Genomic DNA, 21,383 nt, shown 5'->3' with positions numbered 1-21,383 from the left:
CTGGATGTCAGGCTTTTTGCCTGACAATAACTTATTTATCTGCTTCTGTCTGCTGTATGGAGACAGAATGTATTAATGTTAGACTGTTAAAATATTATAGCTCTCTGCATTACTTACTCAAATTAGATCATGTTGAACATCTTTTCACATTTGTGTAATCTGGCACTACACACATAAAAACAGATTTTTTATGTCAGTAAAATAAATGTTTAATATTTATTTTATATAAATATGATATATTTATAGAAAATATAAATATCTTATATTTTAACTGATTAGTCTCAAGATAAATGAGAAAAATTTGAGAAAAATGTATTCTGTGATAAATTCTTATTAAGAAAACACATTTATATTAAAATACTGAGATTTTAACTCCAGTCCTTTAAATATCATATTTATTTAGTTTTTATTTTGGGTTTAAATTATTATGTAAATCTTTACTAACAAATTTTTTAAGCATTATGCCATGAAAGAAAGAACTGGCTTTTCCTGTTGGACCTGAACGCAACATGTTTACTCCGCTTTAGTAACATGGACGGGTTGGGCGCTGCTGGTGGGCGGAGCTAATGGTGACGTCAGGCTAGGAGGTACCTCTGCCTGGTTTTGTGGACTCTGTTTCTGGGAGCGTCTCCAGTTTGCCTGTCCTCTGCAATTCCAGCTCCGTGTCCTGGTTCCGGTTCTGGTTCTGGTTTCCTACTGAAGATAAACTGTAAGTACCAGAAAACGTCCTGCTTTGAACTTTACTCTGTTGTTGACCATCAGGAGCGTCACACCCACTGGTGGAAAGTTACAGAAGCGCATCTGTAAGGAGGTGGAAGCAGCTAGAAGTGTTTGTTTGGACTGGAGACGCTTTGGACGGGTTCAGGTCCAAAACATCTCAACGTTTAACGCCAAAGCAGCTGAGAAATCAGTTTTACCAAAACAACATCAATCAGCCTTATTATGCCATATTTTCCTCACAAGCAGCCAGATTTCCAGTTTTCTTGGACTCAGCTTCCTGATATTTGAATCCTTCAGAAATTAAACTCCACGGAAAATTTAAAGCCTTTGTAAAAGCTCACATGATGATGTCATCATTTATCATCTTCTGATTGGCTGATTCACAACCTTTTTGTGGATAAAAATTCAAAGGAAATCATCCAACAACATGAGGAGGAGAATTAGAAGACAACAAAAAGCTTCATAGTCACGATCCACAGTGAAACGAGTCTGGTACCGACATGGGCTGAAACGCCGATCAGAGAGGAAGAAGCCACGTCTTCATCTCTCTTGTCCTGGTCTGATGAGACTGAATGGGACTGTTTGGACATAACGACCATCGTTACATTTGGAGGAAAAACTGGAATGTACCATCCTAGCTGTGAAGTACGGTGGTGGCAGCAACAAGTTATTAAGCTCAGCCCATAAAATGCCAGTGGACTCATTCAGAACAATCTGGTCCATATTATATATGTTCTCAGGTGGTCATAATGTTCTGCTCAGTGTAGAACCATCAGGTTTGATCCAGCTCTCGGGTTGTTTGTAATGATGCCGTTAGCATACCGTCGAGAGAGACAGTCAAAGACGGGCTCATTACATTTTCTGAAATGACCAGAGGTCCTTGAATGCATCGTTCAGATGTGGCGTAATCGTGAAGTCCAGGAAGACTTTGAACTCATCTCTTCATGTCTTATTTGGATTTCAACAAAATGGAGGAATGAATGTAAAGAGTCTCCTTATCAATTTACTAATTATTAAGGCTAAATTTCACCTACATAAATGCACATTTTTGAAGAAAAAACCAAATTTTTTAGTTTTTTTGATCGAACTTAAACATTATTTATCAACATTTCAATCCTCCACTAATCAAAAAGCAGAATCAACAATACGGGCTTTTAATCAACTTGGAATTTTGGATTATCTTTTAAGTTAATGCACTGTGACATCTGGCACACATATCACAGTTTGCGCTATTTCCTTTATACATATTTATATTGATGGTCGTTTTCTTATCTTCTTGCTTTATTTTATTCTCCCCCTGGTAAATTATTGTTATTATCTTCCTGAGTTTTGTTCACAGTACAATTGTATTGTTGTTTATTATAATAAATAAAGTTTATTTAAAAAACCCAACTCATCTCTTCATGCACTTCCTGTCTCCTCAGGTCTTCTCAACATGTTTCTGACCAAGAGTTTGATCGGTGGCATCATCAACGTTGTGAGGTGAAAGCTAGCGCCCCAGGCTAACAGCTTTCATTGGTTTCCATTCATTATGCTAAGCTAACCAGTTCCTGTTTTTCCGTCCAACAGCAACATCGACCCGTCTCAGTTCAGACCCTCAGACCCAGTAAGTACCGACAGCAGTCTATAGGGTCCACTGTAGAGAGATGTTTTGCAGGCAATGTTTGTCTAAACAACAGGAGTCAAACTCCAGTCCTCCAGTCGCTGTCCTCCAGGTTTTAGATGAGCCACAGGTACAAAACACTGGAATGAAGCAGCTTCATTCCTCCTCCTTGTGTAGATCAGTTCTCCAGAACCTTAATGACCTAATTATTCTATTCAGGTGGTGCAGCAGAGGCACATCTAAAAGTTGCAGGACACTGGCCCGTGAGGACTGGAGTTTGACACCTCTGGTCTACACGATAAGGTGACGAGGCCTCGTGTAGCTACATACTGGCAGATGAGGTCAAAGGTCAGATAAGCAGTAAACAGCTGTAAACAGTTCTGATGCTTCAGAGCTTAGTTTCCTCCCTGACTGTTCTGGGTTTGGAACATGTCGGGGCTGAAGGCACCGGCTCACAGAGAGCGCCTTGTTGCTCTCCCTCAGTCTGACACAGGCTGCTTTCTTCCCCCAGCCGCCGCCGCGCCGACCTCTGAACTATGCCGAGGCTCGCGAGAACGATGAGGAGAAGCAGTTCAGGAAGGTCTTCCAGCAGCTGGCCGGAGATGTGAGTCTCATCACATTTTATTGGGTTTTCCTGACCTGCAGCTCTGACCAGGACTAGACCCACATCTGGTTCCAAGGTTCTGTCTGAACGAGTCTCTGAGTCTGAACAGAACCGACTCGGACTGTAGGACAAAGACCTATTACAATCAGCTGGTCGAGTCTCTGGACGAGTCCCACGAGTTGAACCCTTAATGAACCTCAAGCTTCGTTTCTGAACCAGGTTCTGAGTAGTTAGTTACAGAGTAACTGGTACTGACTAATTACAGTTACAGAGTAACTGGTACTGACTAATTACAGTTACTGAGTAACTGGTACTGACTAATTACAGTTACAGAGTAACTGGTACTGACTAATTACAGTTACAGAGTAACTGGTACTGACTAACTACAGTTCCTGAATTACTGGTACTGACTAACTACAGTTCCTGAATTACTGGTACTGACTAATTACAGTTACAGAGTAACTGGAACTGACTAATTACAGTTACAGAGTTACTGGAACTGACTAATTACAGTTACAGAGTAACACTTTTACTTCTACTTGAATATAAACTAGTGATGGGACTCGTTGACATGTATAATGAAGTTCATTTCAGGGCCTATAATTATTTGATCACATTTTAATCAACAAAACAAGCAACATTTTAAGTTCATAAACATATCTTTGCTGCTAACCTGTAGAATAAATAAACATGAGCTCAAAGGTGTGCTAACATAGCTCCGTTGATAGGCTAACTCCTTTTAGCTCAACTTAAACACAACTATAGTCTTTTCCATCATCCAATCAGATCGTTAGAAGCAGAATTTAACCCCCAGTGTATGAAGAGCAGCAGCTTCCATCTCTGCTCTTAGTGGATGTGGCTGTGCGTCAGATTTACAGGCGTACCAGAAACGCACAAATTTAAAGGTTCTGGCTGGAACTTTTGTAAAAAACATAAACAAAATAATTAATTGTCTAAAAAATTCTAACATTTTAAAATCAGTGTCATTAATTAATCAAAATAAATGCATTAAAGTCTATCAGTATTGCTACTGGTGAGAACCACTAGTTCACAGGAAGTTCAGAGGTTCAAGCTTCTAGATTTGATCTCCTGGTTGTCATGGGAACACTTGTGTCTCTGCAGGATGAAGGGGAACTCATCATCACCTCCGTTTGTGTTTGTTTTAACACTAGAAGCGCTGGAGTCAGTCCATTGTGACATATACCTATTCAGTCTAGAGACAGGCCAAATGACCTGAAGGATTTTATCTAGCAGGTGCTTTTGTTCTGTAAATAGGGCCATTACCTTATAAGTACCCTGGTAATGGCCTCAACGCATCTCACAGTTGCACAATTGTTCCTTAGACTTCGACTTAGACTGACTTTGTTGTCATTTTCAATGCACAGGGTTTATACAGAACGAAATTTTGTTGCATACGGCTCAGGACAATGTTTGAGGTTCCAATGTTGTGAGTAAAATAAAATACAGTATAAAATATGAATATAAATCTAAATATAAAATATAAAGTGCAGGACTGACAGTAAAATAGAAGTTGTTTAGCTCTGTACATGTGCAAGGTATAAAGTGGAGACCAGTTTTTGAGTGCAGTCCAGTTAAGAGTTCAGCAGTCTGATGGCAAGTGGGAAAAAGCTGTTTCAGAACCAGGTGGACCTGCACCGGATGCTGCAGAACCTCTTTCCAGAGGGCAGCAGGGAGAACAGTCCATGGTGGGGGTGTGAGGGGTCACTGATGATGTTTCGGCCTCAGGACACGCATCCTGCATCGATGGTTGACCTGACACTTCGCCCTTTTGCCTGAGCTGGGTGTGGAAGGTTGTTGCCGAAGCAGTTTCTCCTTGTGTGCCTTCTTCTCACTCACATGAGAGTTACCCAACTCTTTTGCAAGCTCAACCAGGAAGTCCACCCGTCTCTCCTGCACCCCAATGCATGCCTGATAAAGCACATGTGCATTCAGTGCTGCCATGTCAATCATGTTTGCCAGGTTTGCTGACCAGCTGTCACATAGTGATGGAACCTTGGTCACCCCCCGCAAGATTATGACTGAAATAAATGCCATTAGTTCTTGTGAACTAAATAGGTGAAGCAGTCACCTATTTATCCTCCACAGCACAAAAGGCTGCATGCAAATTTGCATGTGCAAAGTCTCCCAGATTTCTTTTGCTTACACTTTTTGCCTGATTTTTTTGAGGTGGATCAACACAATTAATTTGGTTAGTTTATTTCTAAACTGTCATTTTAAACCCTCTTAGCTTTATTTCAAAGAGAAACATTACTAATTTCTTTTAGAAAAACCTTTGCATATTTTTTGAAACAGATTCTATGTTTTGCAAACTCTATGTACATTTGGCAAAATGACCTGGATAATGCAGCACAACATCATGGATCAGCTGCAAAAGGTCACATCTCTCCAAAAACACTTCATGTATGCTTCAAAACTAAACTGACTAGTTGTAGGTATCATAGATACCCACCCCCAACATGGACTATTCACACTCCTACCTTCTGGCCTGACGGTCAACGACCACATGTACAATAGAACAATAGAAGAATAGAAGAATGGATGAATGGATGAATGGAGGCTAATTTGAGCCATCAGAGTCGTTAGTTTGGACTCAGGGTGTTTTGGCTCTGTTTCAGCCAGTCTGGGGAGAAATCAAAAACCTAGTGCTCCTAGTAGAATGAATTCTAGAATAGCGCCTCCTGGTGGCTGCCTGGCTCTGATTGGTTGAATTGTTCCTGATTGGACATTTATTTCTTCTGGTTCTGGATTCAGTTGTAAGGATTTTGTGTAACCATGGCAACAAAGTATTATTTGCTTAGAGAAAGAAGGCGGATCATAATGGACAATTGCTTTCATTGGCTATTCGTTGGAGTTTTTCTAACTGTAGTGACAGAGAACTTGAATGAATGAAGGAATGAATGAATGAATGAATATGCTTTATTAACCCCTGAGGAAAATTCAGCAATAGCAAAGGAGGTGGATTAGCCGAGCTAGCTAAAAGCTCAAGACGTCATCCATGGCATGTTGCTATTTCATGTCTCTGCTGCCTGGTGTTGAGCTGTTAGCGTGTCAGGAGAGTCTTCAGTCAGAGGCCCCTTCAGATTCACTGCCATACTGGCAGCTACTGGAGAGGCTTCCTGCCACAGCCTCATCATCCTTAAAGATACTGCAATGACCTGAGTTACGACATTTAATGGGATTAAATCCAGAAAATCACTGAGCTTCAAAATAAAATATGAACCACAGAATGAAAGGTTAATTAAACTAAACTAAACTATTTAGTTTGATTAAAAAAAAGTGTGAGGAAAAGTTTGCTGAAAGGAAAAAGTCTTTTTAAGGGGCAGCCTCCAGTGGAGGTTCTAACCGGGTTCTGGTTCTGACCTGAGCTGAAGCTGAAGCTGAAGCGCTATCTGTTCTGAGATGAGCTCGGGAGTTAGCTTTGCTCCTCCCTTCTGCCGTTTGACTGCAGCTGATCTGATCTGTCCTCCAGCTGTCAGCGGCTTCATCACCTCTCACCACACCCGCCTGACTGCCGACCCACCCTCCATTCCTCCAGAACCGGTTCCGACCCACCCTGGACCCGTCCACTCCATTCCACCAGAACCGGTTCTGCTCACAGATCCCATCATATTCTCAACAATCCACACAAAACTTGTCTAACGTCAGAGAAACACAGACAGGCGGCTCTCACTGGGACAGCCCAGTTGAGTTTGGAAGTTCTGGTTCTGCCCCAGAGCCCGTAAGTGTCCCAGTCTGTGGGCAGTATGCGACTGTGTCTGGCTGCAGGGCTATTCGCTGCATTCCTGACGTTGTTTGGCAGGGCAGTGTTGTGTGTGTGTGTACTTGTTTTCATGACATATCAGGACATTATGTGATAATGCACCTTCAATATCAGGACACTTGGAAAGAATGAGGACATTTTTTGCATCCTTATTTGTCAGTGCATACTGGAATGTTCTAGAAGCCCCCAACACGCTTCTCAGACTTTATTGCTTTCACTGTTTACGATTTACATATGTCTTTAAAAGTAAAGCAGTGCAGAGCATCTTGTGGAACTTCAAGTCCTATTTAAGGAATGCAAGTAACCTTTGATGTGCCCCTGTTTTTCATACTATGTGTGTGAGTGTGTGGGTGTGTATGAATCAGACGGGGTGTGTGCACCAGTTCAACCAGTCAGCTCTGTCTGATGGTCACCTGAGCTGAGCTTCTGGTGGGCGGAGCCAGCAAGATCTGTGCTGCATTTAGGAAACAAGAATGAGTTAGTTTGAAAAAAAGCCAATAAAGTTCTGTGTTCTGTTAAAGAACCAGGTTCAGCTCCAGAACTGGCCCAGATTGGCTTTTGGTGACAACAGGTAGGAGTGGTTCTGGGTGTTTCTGTGTCTCTGTGGTTCTGATCCCAGTGGTGAGTCAGAAAGTGGCAGAACATCAGAAGAGAGAAGGAGAACCGGGTTGAGTCATATCGGCTGTGACTCACTGTTTATGAGCGGAAACCCGAATCCTGCTGCGGTTCTGCTGCAGGAAGCGGCTGCAACAAACAATCAGAGCTAACGGCCTGGACTATGCCCAACAGAACCCACCCAGGATTACTGGGTTCTGCTAGATTAATATAGTAATAATAAATAATGAAATAAATAATAACTTTTATGTATTTATTTATTTGATTTCACATTCATGTCCTAATTAAAGAAGATGACCCTGTCTGTCTTTGTATGATCTGAACATGACCTCTGACCCTCCCTGCCTCTTGGGGGAACCACTGTGCTGACAGACTTTTTTTGTGCTGATTTATTAGTGTGAATGCTGTAGGCATTCACACTCTTGAGTTTCTGTTTCTCTTTATTCTTTATTATTTTTATTATTGTGGTTTCTCTTTATTGCCGCGCTTCTTCTCCTGCATACTTTGTGCTATTTTAAACATTCAACTTTTATACTATTCAGCTTGCTCTCCCAATGCCGACTATATCTCTTGGTGTTCATAAACTTCATACTTTTTATAATATTCAGCTATTTATGATTTTTTTTCACCCCATAGAAATGGGATAAACAGCTACATTCTGAGGCAGAACTGAGGATTACAATATAAAATGTCGGGTGTGTTTCATAGCTCATGTCTTGGTTGGCTTCAAAAGCTTTCACCATTTTCACCAAAAGCATTCAGCATTCAGACTTGCATTTTCATAGGAAATGCACACTTTCTAGTTGAAGATTGACCTCTGACCTTTGCCTTCTTCTTGACCACCCTTGAACTGAAATAAACAAAACAGAGTTGGCTAGCTGACATCACAAACTAACTTGTTTCATGCTAACTGCGAGCTAACACATATTTATAACATTAAATGTAAATAATCAAACCATTTTTACAGAAAACAAAGAAGATGATTATTTTGTCATAACCAACACTTGTTGACATTTTGATGTCGATGTCAACTTAACTCATGAACACTTCAGCATTACTGTTAGGGTTAGGGGTTAGGCCATCTTGGATTTTCTGATTCCTCAGTTTTCCATTTTCAAGGAATCCAAAACAATGTTGGACAATAACCACCAGAGGGAGCTGTACGGCAGAACAGTCTCCAGAAACTATAATAGAAATATGAAAAGTATGGCAGGCATCTGAAGAACTCTGTAGAACCTCCTCTTGCTCTGGAACATCTGCAGGTTCAATGGAAAACAATTTTCAGAATCTCAGCTGGGTTCAGGTCTGGACTTTGACCAGGCCATTCTAACCAATGAATCAGCTCTGATCTCAACCATACCAGTTTCAGGATGCAGCTTTCCTCAGCGTGATGCTGCCACCGCTGTGTCTCACAGTGAGAATGGTGCCTTCAGGAGAACAGATTTTCCTCTCAGAGCCTCTGATCATCGGTGTGTGTGTGTGTGTGGGTGTGTGTGAGAGCAGGACATGGAGGTGAGCCCCAACGAGCTGAAGGACATCCTGAACAGAGTCATCTCCAGGCGTAAGACCCTTTCATTCTCTCCAGCACCAGCTGCCAGGTTGTTGTTCTGCAAAGGTCAGAGATCAGCTTCTGTTTTCTTGTTTCTCCTCAGATTCGAACCTGAAGACTGACGGCTTCAGTATCGAGTCCTGCAGGAGCATGGTTGCTGTCATGGATGTATCCTTTCAGCCTGTAGGCTTTGCTCTCTTCCTGCTCCTGAGTTTGACCTTTGACCCTTGACCCGACCCCCTGCAGAGCGACAGCACGGGGAAACTGGGCTTCCATGAGTTTAAATATCTGTGGAACAATATCAAGAAGTGGCAGGTAGGCAGCGCTGCCGCCAGGGCCGTATTCTGGGTGTGGCAAGCCGCTTATGGTTCTGGTTTTGGTTCTGTCTGCAGAACATCTACCTGTCCCACGATAAGGACCGCTCTGGAACAATTGGCTCCAATGAGCTGCCGCACGCCTTCCAGGCTGCAGGTAAAAAACCCGGCCAGCTTAAATGATCGGGGAAGGTTGGGAACGGTTTTTGATTCCACCGCTGGTTCCAGGTTTCCCTCTGAACGACCAGCTCTACAAACTCATCATCCGCCGCTACAGCGATGAGAACGGAGACATGGACTTTGATAACTTCATCGGCTGTCTGGTGCGGCTGGACGCCATGTGCCGTAAGTGACTTCCAAGGAGCTATGCTTATGGATTTATGCAGATTTATTTCATCCAAAAGATTCATTTTAAGGTGAAACTTGTTAGGTTGACTTTTTAAAAATGACTGCTGCAGTATGGACTGCCGTTTGTAATTTATTAGTTATTTCGCCAAATACTTGGTTAGCAAGTTAAATATTTACCCCATACTGATATATCAAGTTCAATATTTAGCTTAGCTTCAGGGTAAATATTGAACTTGCTAAATAAGTATTTGATTTAAAAATATTTATTTATTTATAAATGAATGAACAACATGGTGAAAATATGACTGAGAAATTAACCCCATTGTTTTTCTCATGATCTGCTGTTAATTTTAGACTGTAACTTTACAAACAGCGCCCATATAGCTCTGCATCTTTCCCAAAATAAATATTTGATATAACATGGAACTTCTTATTGTCTAGAAACGTTCTACAAAGATAATTGTGGTCAATTCAGCAGCCTTCCAGACCCTGCAGGACCTGAAATGTTTCCTCCATGAAGAAATAAAAACGTGTTTTTAAAATGCTTCTCCCTGTAGCATTAACAGATTAAAATGATGATGTTGATGATGATGTTGTGTTTGTTCTCAGGAGCGTTTAAGACCCTGGATAAGGACAACAGCGGCACCATCGACCTGGACATCAAGGAGGTTTGAGTTTGCTCTGTTTTAATGATTCTATCTCGGGTCTGAGGGTTGGCCTTCTGTTCTGATGGACCGCCTACTGGTGGTTAATGTTAATGCATTTCCTTCCAGCTGCATATGAGTAAATTATAGGGGATTATTTAAAGTCTCTGGTTGTTAAGCCGTTCTTTAGTACATAATTCCTTCTCGTGAAGCATCATCATTAGTTCTGCTCATCATTCCTGCAGAGTTCAACATTTCAAAGCTTTTCCTGTAAAGTTTGAAATAGAAAAACGTCATAATATTAACAAAACCAGACATCATAACGCTGTTATTGAATATTTCTGATGGAGCCACATTTTCCCCACTAACCTCTTCTTTATCTGAACTTAAGTATCAGTTAAACCCTAACTAACATAAAGCAGTGTATCATCTGCATATGGTTCAATTCAACCATCATTTTGCCAGCGTTTGTGCTGCCCATGAGGCAAAACTGAGGGGAATTTAATTCCTGAGAGTTAGTTTACTGTGGTTTATTGTATCCAGACGTGTTTCATGCAGAGTATCAGGTGAAGAGAGTCTGAACATCGACTGTCTCTCTCTCACAGTGGCTCCAGCTGACGATGTACTCCTGAAGCAGCGAAGGGAAAACTTCTCCTGCTCTTCCTGGTTTTCTCTCCATCCATAGCAATGGGACCAACTGAACAAAGCGTTTCCTCTGGGACCAAAGAAGAGTTGGTGCAGCTTTGCTTCTGTGCCAGGTGGCACTATAACATCTCTGTTGCACTGATGTCTATGTTTGATTTGAAAGATCTTCATGCTGAGTCTGGAAAAATTCTCAATGTTTAAAGTTTTAAAGTGACCCAACTGGAAATAAACTCTTAATTCTTTCCTTTGAGTTTGTTTTTTATTCCACACACGTCAATCAGAAGTGTTACAATCCTCTGGCCTGTTATTAATGTACATGTTTTACCAGAGAATTGATCTCTTCGCTGATGATGTGTTGGTTTAAACAGGAAGATGTTTTATTTTATCCAGAACCAACCTGTAAATGAAGGATCCAGTAGTGTGATTCATCTGATTATTTTAATTTCTCTCCATGTTGCTCTTCTGATGTTGGAGCATGTCAGACTTTTTCTCCAGGAATGAAACCCTTTCCTCACCCAGGAGCCGTTTTCAGACTCCAACTCTAAAAACAGCAACTTCTAAATTAAACATGAAAACTTCCACCTGATTTCCACTACATAGGAAAAAATATGCAAAGTTCAGTCTGAGTTATTACCTACAAAATGTTTTTTTTTTAATGAGAAGTGGAATATTTTAATGCTATTTTTTGTCCTACATGTTTGTGATATTTTTATTAGTATTATTTAATACAGAGGTGTTCATATTTAACAGGGATAAACAATGTCAAGCATAAACGTATTATAAACACTGTTAACTTCAAGATGCATGTTTTCAGGAACAAATAGCACATGCAAGACACCTTTACAAATACAGTAAATAAATAAATAAAAATGACTAAAAACAAATATCTACATGTGAAAAGCAGAATTTGTTCTGGTACTGAATACTAATTTTTAATTGACATTTTAACTGAAATTCTAAGGATTTATTTTCCTATGTATTCATTTTTTATTAGATGTTTTTCACTTTTATATTATATAATTATTGTTTTTGTTGTATTTATTTTGTAATAAATACAAAATTTATTTTGTAATATTCTATTCTAAATATGATAACCATATGAATATAATTCATAAAATTATATTTATGAATACATTTGTTATTTTTTTACTGTCTACCAGTGAAAGGGGGATCATCAGCTACATAATAAAAATGATTTATGTCCATGATCAACTACAAACAAGCCATGGCTCCTGCGCATGCGCACAGTGTGAATTTAGTTCAAAAGTGATCAGCAGATGGCGGTAGTGAGGCAGTCAGATTACAGATACAGGTTAAAAACTGATTTAAAACACAAACATTTTATTTGACTTCTTCACTTTTATGAATTTAAACTAAAGATAAATTATATTTTTAAATTTAAGCCAAGAAAATGATTTTATTTTAAATATTTTTCTATTATGTTGGCGTATTTTAGTGTGTGAGGATCCTTTCTGCTGCTGGGGCGTGTTTGCTTGGTGAGGAGGGAGGAGGAAGAGGAGGGTGGGGATGCTGAAGAGGAACAACAGGTGATCGGCAGCAGCTGGCGGCTTCAAGGCGAATATCTGAAGGAAACGAGCAGAAAACAGGAAGACTGGAAGATCTGATAAAAGGTAGGAGAGTTTCTGTCACTTTGACTGGAGGATGAAGGCTGATCAGGGAGGAAGAGGAGCTAAAGGGAAGGATTTCAACTCTGAATGTTTCAGTCAGTTTCATCAATAACATTTATCTCTTCCTGAGTTTAACAGATAAAAAATTAAAACATTTTTACTCCCATCAGAAACTTCTGGTTAGAAGACGAGCAGAGAGACAAGAAGTCAGATAATCTAACCCGTCCAGTCCTGAATGAGACCGAAGCTTCAGAGTCATGACCCTTAATTAACGGAATGGACCATCATCATCCTCATGAAGATGATTAGATCAGATCATTACCCCTCTTCCTCCTCCTGCAAGCAAACTGCTGAGTTTACAGGAAGATGAAGAACCTGGCTGATGAGATTCTGTTTTTAGATTGTTATACAAGAATATTCTGGAAAGATGACAAACTTTTTAATGAAAAAATAATGTGAAAAATACTGTTTCACATTATAAGGTTGTTTTATTCCGAATGAAAAAAATGGGGCTTTAGTGAGACAGAGCGTTTATATGTTTGTATGATTTATGTTAAATATACTGATACACATTATTTTCCAGATTTATTTATTTATAATTATATATCAGACTTTACATAGTCCATAAACAACTTCCCCCTCTTCAAAATAAGAGTGTGAATATAAACATCCAAATACTTGAACAATTGATAAGAAAAACTTCAACACAGATGTTGATCTTTATTCCACTGAAAGTTTAAAAATCATCCAAGAACATGAAAGCTTAAGGATTTATCTGAAAAAATGTAATTAGTAGAAGCCAAGTGAGCTAAACGTTTTCAAAGTTACCAAAGAAGCTAAATGCTAAGCTAAAAAGTAGCTCTGCTGTAAGAGCATTAGAAGAAGCATGCCCACCACTGGATGGTGGTTGGATGTAATCTGGACATCTCATTGTGTCCAGCAGACTCAGCCTCTCCTCTGACCAGCACCTGAAACAGAACCACAACCCGAACCAGAGCCTGAACCAGAACCAGCTGTGGTAAAATGGCGTCCAGCTGTGCTGACCCGCCCGTCCTGACGGAACAGGAGGAGCTACAGAGGAGAGCCAACCAGCTCACAGATGAGGTGATGACATCACTAGTAGCTGAGGAAACCAGATCAAGCTGGTCTGGATTGTTTCTATCAATAATTTTCATATTATCTGTTCATCATAATAATCCATAATCCAGTCTGGGTTTATTCATGTTCTTATTGGAAACCTGGATCTATTCTCCAAAAGTCTAAAAATAACCTGAAGACAGGGTTAGACAGGGATGCTGTCATGGAGGCATCACAGCAACACCTGGCTCACCTGGTTGCCATAGAGACAACCCTAGGTGAAGTCAGCGGGGGGCGGAGCTAAACTCACACACACACACTGTGGGTCGTTATTTATCAGCTCCTCAGCGTCTCAGTGGGGACGTCCCCCAGGACAGACAGGATGTTGACAGAGGACGGCCGCCGACTCAGCAGAACCCGCAGCATGTTTAAACACTAGATCAGAACCAAAACCCAGCCGACTCAGATCCAAACCGTCTGCAAAAAACCTGAAAAAAGCAAAAATAATCTTACATTTTAATAACTGAGGCAACATTTCTTTATGTTTCAGTCCCTGGAAAGCACCAGACGGATGGTTCAACTGGTGGAAGAGGTGCTCACACGCACACACACGCCTACACAGCCCCACACACGCCTACACACCCCCCACATACATGGACACACATACACACGCCTACACACACGCAGGACTGTAATATTAATTTTCAGTCTTTAAATAAACAGCCCAAAGGTCTCAGATAATCTGAATTCTGCTTAAACTGAATCAAATGTAGCTGCAACCACATTTTAGTCAATAGGTCAAAAACAATGAAATTATAGATTATTTATATTTTTTTTAAAATCAGCAACATTTACAGCTGAAACCAGAAGTTTACATACATCCAATTAAGAGCCTTATTTTTTTCTGTTTAAAATTGAATGAGAACCACATTTCTGATTGGTTCAGAAGTTTGGTTCTGGTCAGAATCAGAAGGGTTATTTGCTAAAAGCAAAAATAATGAGAGAAAGAATCTGAAATGTATTTATTAATATATTCTAGATCAGAAGTTCACACCAGAATTTACTGCAGATAATAACTGTTTACTTGATAATGAACAGATAAAGAGTTTTATGTTCTCCGCCTGCAGAGCAAAGACCTGGGGATCAGAACTGTGGTGATGCTGGATGAACAAGGAGGTAAAAACTTCAACTTTATCACAATACTTGAAATAACTTGGCAACTATTAATGTTTTGCATGGTAATCCTTTAGCATTCAGTGCTTCCTATATGAGAAGCCTTATATTTGCCTAATTTTATGTATTTATTCTATTATGAAAGCTGACACTTTTGTATAATATTTTAATCAAACGTTTCCTTTTTAGCAAAAACAGATGAACAAAACACTGCAAGCAAATCTAGGCCCATAATGATAATTTTTCATTTTGATTAATACTTTTAATCTTCAGCTGTTAACTGATTGTGTTCAGTTAACATAATCATTACAGTGTTTGATCTCCACCCAGCAAGATGCTTTGCAAATATTGCACACAGTCCTTTGTATGTACATCAATAAACAACCTGCTTCTCTGCAGGTATCAGTTATATTTCTGTGTTTTTGTGATGCACTCTGCTCCTCACCTGTTTGTTGACTGAGGCATGGACTCACCTGTGCGTCCCGTCTCTCCCCATCTCTATTTTGATGTTATGCTATGATTCCATATCCTCACACGCGACTGGCCACAAGACTGCCATGCTAATCAAAACAAAGTTCTGCTGTGAGCAGAGTAATAGAGAGTGAGAGCTAAGCAGCAAGGGCGGAGCCATGTCTCCACCTCTCATGGTGTGCTGCTCACTGCGCTGCTGTGGCGGCTCCGTCTTTCACTTCAAAGAGCTGACGCGTTGGCGACCGACCTGTCACTGTTCTGTCATCTCCGATAAAACTACCAGGGCTGTTCAGCTGACGTCACAACAGAGACAACGGAAGCCCAGGGAGTCTGTTGTTGACAAACCTCCATAACCAGCTTTTCCAAAAGTTTGACCTTCATAAACAGCAAATTCTGTGAACTGATAAAATCAGTTTATCGGCTCACCCTAATCCCTCGTTTTACCCATTGGAATGATACAATCCCGATATATCGTACATCCCCAGACTGAATCTAGACTGACTAATATTAATCCAACTGTAGCGGCTGAATGATGGATGGATGGATCTGATCATCCATCCATCCATCTGGGTGGATGGATGGATGATCAGATGGATGGATGATCAGATGGATGGATGATCAGATGGATGGATGGATGGATGGATGGATGGATGGATTGATGGATGGATGGATGGATGGATGGATGGATGGATGGATGGATGGATGGATGGATGGATGGATGGATGGATGGATGGATGGATGATCAGATGGATGGATGATCAGATGGATGGATGGATGATCAGATGGATGGATGATCAGATGGATGGATGATCAGATGGATGGATGATCAGATGGATGGATGGATGGATGGATGGATGGATGGATGGATGGATGGATGGATGGATGGATCATCGGATGGATGGATGGATCCAGACCAGGAGTCTATCTCCATGGCTCCCCTCTCAAACTCAGATTGACCAGGTCTGACCCTGTCCATGTGGATCTGAACCGAACCGGTCCATGTTTGCTAGTTGAACTTCCTGTTCCTCACAGAGCAGCTGGAGCGGATCGAGGAGGGCATGGACTCCATCAACAGGGACATGAGGGAGGCGGAGAAGAACCTGACGGACATGGCTCAGTGCTGCGGCCTCTGCATATGGCCGCTCAGGAAGTACGGCCGTCTCTGCCGCTCGACCGGCCGGTTGCCTCCTCCTGGTCCCAGCTGCATCAGAAACCGCCTGATCTCACGTTAAAATCAGGATTCTCTCATTCAGGATCACTGAACACCAGCCGACTGCAGTCTGATTGGAACCACCAAGTCTCTGAATGTTGATCAGGAGGAAACTTGAGGGAACTGGGCACCAGACTGGAACTACCACTACTAGCGCCACCTGCTGGTCCAGACTGGGCCGTAGTTATGAGTTCTGCAGCCTTAAGAGTTTAAGTTGCTGTTTTTTCAGTTAATAGTTGCAGCTTCTTTTGACCTTGCTTGGCTCCTTAGTTTCTGTGTTTTCTGCTTCCTCCTTCTCCTCAGAGCAACTGGAGCGGATAGAGGAAGGCTTGGATCAGATCAACTCTGATATGAAGGAGGCAGAGAAAAACCTGACTGACCTGGGGAAGTGCTGCGGCCTCTGCAGCTGTGAGAAGTAGGTGGAGGTGACGCTCCCACTCCCCCCATTCAGTAAACCAGTAGCTAATCAGCTAGCAGGTTCATGTAGCGCTTCTATAGTTCGCTTCGCTTCTAGAGACCCCGCCCTCATTTCTTTGTATTTTCCTTCTAAGCAGCCAGATTTGCTTCTAATCTGTTTCAGTGGTCGATAAAAGTTGTTCTCCAGGATTTCTGAAAGTCATTTAAACTTTTTTATGAACTTCATTGATTCCTTTGGTTCAAGCAACGTGTCACAAAAACACAAGTTGTTTCAATAAAAATACCAAAAGCAACACTGTGTTAAGTTGTTTATCCTCCTGATGGTCCGATAGACCCAGTTCTATTGGAACCTAATAATCTGCTCCACCTCCAGCTGCTGCGGTTCTCTCTGCTCTGAGTCAAACCAACCTGTTCCCCTCCTGGCCTGTGGGGGCGCTGCACCAAGAACCACTGAAGGAAACGACACAAAAACCTCTGAAGACACAAAGAGCAACTTCCTTCTTCACCAGATGGAAACAAGATGGAGGCGTCAGATTTTAGTGTTGGAGGATTTCTCTTTAGTCTTTGGCTAAAGACCAGGAGCCATTTCTCCTGCTAGCGTTAGGCTAGTATGTTAGCTTTGGTTGCATCTACCCAGAATGCCCTGCGCTGTAGTCCACTTCCTGCTTTTGGAGCGGTCTCCGGTCTGCTTGGCGTTCACATTCAAACCAGACTAGAGTTCACCTCAACTGAACCCAGACTGAGGTTTGGAGGACCAGAGGTCAGAGGTCGATTACTAGGCAAATGGACTGGATTTGGATTAAAGTGGTCTGAACTGGGCTAGTGGGAACGATGTAACCTAACATAGAAAATCAGATTTCGGCTCCAAAAAGGGGATTCTCAACCAGCTGCTAGCTGAAAACTTTCTTCTCAAGCATCGACTTCAGGCATTTTGCACCCAATTACCAATAACTGAAGAAATACAGGACACAGTACTTGTTGTTGACCATTTTTTGATTTTGATTTGAAGCAGACTTCTTCTCGTTCAATCGTTCCTCCAGCGGTCACTCCTCTGGAGGAAAAGTCTTCACTCCAGCTGATGCTCCTTTAGGTTATCACCCTATTCTGAATAAATTAGGCCCGAGCAGCAAAGCGCTGCGAAGGCCTATTGTATCTGTACTGTTTATTATTATTATTATTATTACGATTCTTCCCACCTCTTCGTGTGCCTTTTTGGGGGCTTTATCATATTCAAAAACTCACCAAACTTGGCGGTCGCAACTAGAAAATTTAAAAATTTTGAATTTTAAGGTTGTCGCAAAAATCGCAAAAAAAATTGCTGAACGGCAGCAACTAGCAATTTTCTGTTGACACAATGGTATGAACGTACTTCATCGTAGAGACATGAAATTTGGTACACTTGTAGAGCTCACCAAAAGACTCAGAACTTACATTTAATGTTATAAGCCAACTATCACAGAAAGTCGGCCATTTTGTATTGGAAGTCCATTTTTTACCTCGATTTTGACGTTTACAGCCTTCGTATTTGATCGAACTCCTCCTAGGGATTTCGATTGATCGACTTCAAACTCGGTCAGTCTGATCATAAGGCATGTTTGATTTAAAGTTATCAAATTGGTGAGTTTTGGAGCATGTTGAAGGGGGGTTAGCAGGGGTCAAAGTTCACCTACTCGCCATGAAACACGAAACTCTTATATTTCCTATATAAAAACACATAGAGGGACCAAACTTTCAGTGATTGATCGGCATCGGGTGCCCTACAATACCCTATGGTGAAATGATGACATCACTTAGGCCACGCCCCCTGAGAACAGGAAGTGTCATGTTTTACTGTGAACGGTCGCTATCTTAGCCCTTTGACCTAATCAACATGAAACTGTGTCCAGAGACAGAAGACATGTTGGTGTGTTGTGGATTCCAACCCCGACCGGCTTTGACATAGCAGGTGGGCGTGGCGGCGTGGCGAAGTGACCTGTAACGCCGTTGCCATACGTTTGGCTCTGAATTCCACAATTTCGGGCCCAGCTGCTCCAAACTCACTAGGATGGATCCTTATCCACCCACCGACAGGAATTCATAACAAAATGTGGTGGGCGTGGCCTAATTTCTCTATAGCGACCCCTAGAGTATTTTAAATGAACAGCCCTAAGCCATGCTTTAACCTAGAATTACGAAACTTGGTACACATGTGTATCTTGTCAGGACGTACAAAAAAGTCTATTACAGCCATGGTCGAAACCCAACAGGAAGTCGGCCATTTTAGATTGAAGTTCATTTGACCTCGATTTTGACGTTTACAGCCTTTGCATTTGATCGAACTCCTCCTAGGGATTTCGATTGATCGGCTTCAAACTCGGTCAGTCTGATCATAAGGCATGTCTGATTTAAAGTTATCAAATTGGTGACTGTCTGAGATTGCTGAAGGGGGGTTACCAGGGGTCAAAGTTCACCTACTCGCCATGAAACACGAAACTCTTATATATCCTGCACAGAAACTCACAGAGACACCAAACTTTTAGTTATTGATCATCAATAGGTGTCCTAAAATACCCTGTGGTGAAATTATGACATCGCTTAGGCCACGCCCCTTGAGAACAGGAAGTGTCATGTTTTACTGTGAACGGTCGCTATCTTAGCCCTTTGACCTAATCAACATGAAACTGTGTCCAGAGACAGAAGACATGTTGGTGTGTTGTGGATCCAAGCCCTGACCGGCTGCGATGAAGCAGCTGGGTGTGGCGGCGTGGCGAAGTGACCTGTAACGCCGATGCCATACGTTTGCTTCTAGATTCCACATGTTTCGACCGAGCTGCACCAAACTTGGCCTGAGTGATGCTGGTGTCATACCTGAAAATTCTATGTCATCAGATTATGACGTCATCTAAGCCCCGCCCCCTCAGAACGAATGAGAGAGATCTTCTGTGTTAAACAGAATAAACAGTCCATGTTCGTCATGTGTAGGGCAATGCTGCCCTCTGGTGTCGAATTACTGAAATAATGAAACTATTTCAGTAATTTCAGTAATTCGACACCAGAGGGCAGCATTGCCCTACGGAATGACAGTTCAATGTTGAATTAAAGAGGAAAAAATTAAAAATTTGTAATTCTAACACAAAAACTCACAGAGACAACAAACCTTCAGTTATTGATCATCATCTTGTGTCCAATAATATCCAATGGTTAAATGATGACATCACTTAGGCCACGCCCCCTGACAACAGGAAGTTTCCTATTTTACTGTGAACGGTTGATAGATTCTGCATCAAACTTTGCCTGAGTGAATCTGGTGGGATGCTCGTCGATCTTACGTCATCACATTATAACGTTATCTAAGCCCCGCCCCCTCACAACAGGAAGTGCTGTTTTTTTCCTTGGAAAGTTCCATCTATGGCTCTCTTCACCTAATGAAGATGATTTGGATTATGAGATTTTTCAATGCTCACTGCTGGCTGAACCGTGTGGGCCTGGCCAAATGGCGAATATCAGTCCCTCGCCATATGCTTACGTTTGGCTCTGTTATGGACTCCACAATTTCAGGCCGAGCTACTCCAAACTCACTAAGATGGATCCTTATCAACCTTCCGATAGGAATCCATAACAAAATTTGGTGTGTATGGCCTAATTTCTCTACAGCACCCCCTAGAATATTTTAAATGATCAGCCTCAAGCCATGCTTTAACCTAGAATTACCAAACTTAGTACACATGTGTACCTTGTCAGAACGTACAAAAAAGTCTCTTACAGCCATGGTGTAAACCCAACAGGAAGTTGGCCATTTTGGAGGAAATCTGTCATTTTTTTTATAGACATCGCATCTGATCGAACTACTGCTACAGTTTTGCAAATACAGACTTGAGAATCACTGAGCACAGCCTTGAGGCATAAAAGGTGAAAGGTTATCAAAGGATTTCTTGTACATCAAAGCATGTGGGCATGGCTAAGTGTCAAAATTGACTATTTGCCATGAAACATCAATGTTCAATAGCTAAGTCTCTGTTTACAAAATATTTCATTATTCTGACACCAGAAGGCATCATTGCCCTATAAATGACAGAGATCAATGCTATGCTCCCCTCTGGTGTCGAATCACAGAAACTATTTCAGTAATTCGACACCAGAGGGCAGCATTGCCTTACGAATGACAGAGATCAATGCAATGCTGCCCTCTGGTGCCGAATTACTGAAATAGTTTCATTATTTCTGTAATGCAATCATGACTGCCGCTTTTCTGCATGTTTCAGGGTTCTACAACAAGAAAACCCACGTCATACAAACTATTGTTTTTTTTATGATTTATACTTCACCTATTTCATAAGTGATTACAACACTACTACTACTACTAATAATAATAATAATGTTAATAGCAAGTTAAACATGACAGAATAAATCCAGAATTGGACACTACATTGCAACTTTGTATGATTTTACATAAAAATCTTGCTCAAATGTTTTTTCAATTAATTCATGTTAAAACTACTAAATTTCTGTGAGAAATATAAATGCTATATCACAGCACTTTCAGTCTGTTATGACTGGCTAAAAGTCATAAGAAAACAGGAGACCATGCAGTGGTAAAAGTACATG

The 21,383-nt window shown here is 41.3% G+C and overlaps 2 protein-coding genes across 5 annotated transcripts; both read left to right on the top strand.

Annotated features, from left to right (window-relative positions):
- Positions 1–574: 574 nt before the first annotated feature.
- Positions 575–11,067, top strand: LOC102217390 (calpain small subunit 1-like). Its single transcript, XM_005815795.3, has 11 exons — positions 575–709; positions 2,145–2,202; positions 2,290–2,326; positions 2,835–2,927; positions 8,827–8,884; positions 8,976–9,040; positions 9,119–9,187; positions 9,265–9,343; positions 9,415–9,531; positions 10,144–10,202; positions 10,784–11,067. The coding sequence occupies exons 2-11, from the start codon at positions 2,156–2,158 to the stop codon at positions 10,808–10,810; spliced, it is 651 nt and encodes a 216-aa protein (XP_005815852.1). The 5' UTR covers positions 575–709; positions 2,145–2,155; the 3' UTR covers positions 10,811–11,067.
- Positions 11,068–12,359: 1,292 nt separating this feature from the next.
- LOC102217642 (synaptosomal-associated protein 25-like) lies at positions 12,360–17,092 on the top strand. 4 transcript variants are annotated; one of them, XM_023350814.1, is made up of 6 exons: positions 12,360–12,454; positions 13,392–13,555; positions 14,079–14,120; positions 14,656–14,704; positions 16,205–16,322; positions 16,426–16,679. In XM_023350814.1, exons 2-6 carry the CDS (start codon positions 13,475–13,477, stop codon positions 16,454–16,456), a joined length of 321 nt encoding a protein of 106 aa, XP_023206582.1. In that variant the 5' UTR covers positions 12,360–12,454; positions 13,392–13,474; the 3' UTR covers positions 16,457–16,679. The 4 variants fall into 4 exon arrangements, with proteins under 4 accessions (XP_023206582.1, XP_005815853.1, XP_023206581.1 ...); XM_005815796.2 differs by lacking the exons at positions 16,205–16,322; positions 16,426–16,679 and adding an exon at positions 16,686–17,092; XM_023350813.1 differs by having other exon boundaries at positions 13,395–13,555; positions 16,205–16,679.
- Positions 17,093–21,383: the final 4,291 nt, after the last annotated feature.

The sequence above is a fragment of the Xiphophorus maculatus genome, chromosome 18 (genome assembly GCF_002775205.1).
Source record: "Xiphophorus maculatus strain JP 163 A chromosome 18, X_maculatus-5.0-male, whole genome shotgun sequence".
In the NCBI taxonomy this organism is placed as follows: Eukaryota; Metazoa; Chordata; class Actinopteri; order Cyprinodontiformes; family Poeciliidae; genus Xiphophorus; species Xiphophorus maculatus.
The sequence above is the reverse complement of the archived record's forward strand: the minus strand, read 5'-3'. Positions and strand labels throughout refer to the sequence as shown.

Coding starts and splice junctions, on each gene's coding strand:
- LOC102217390 (XM_005815795.3), top strand. CDS start 2,156: ATGTTTCTGACCAAGAGTTTGATCGGTGGCATCATCAACGTTGTGAG. Junction 2,203..2,289: donor GGCATCATCAACGTTGTGAG/GTGAAAGCTAGC, acceptor TCCGTCCAACAG/CAACATCGACCCGTCTCAGT. Junction 9,532..10,143: donor GCGGCTGGACGCCATGTGCC/GTAAGTGACTTC, acceptor GTTTGTTCTCAG/GAGCGTTTAAGACCCTGGAT.
- LOC102217642 (XM_023350813.1), top strand. CDS start 13,475: ATGGCGTCCAGCTGTGCTGACCCGCCCGTCCTGACGGAACAGGAGGAG. Junction 14,121..14,655: donor TGGTTCAACTGGTGGAAGAG/GTGCTCACACGC, acceptor CTCCGCCTGCAG/AGCAAAGACCTGGGGATCAG. Junction 14,705..16,204: donor GATGCTGGATGAACAAGGAG/GTAAAAACTTCA, acceptor TGTTCCTCACAG/AGCAGCTGGAGCGGATCGAG.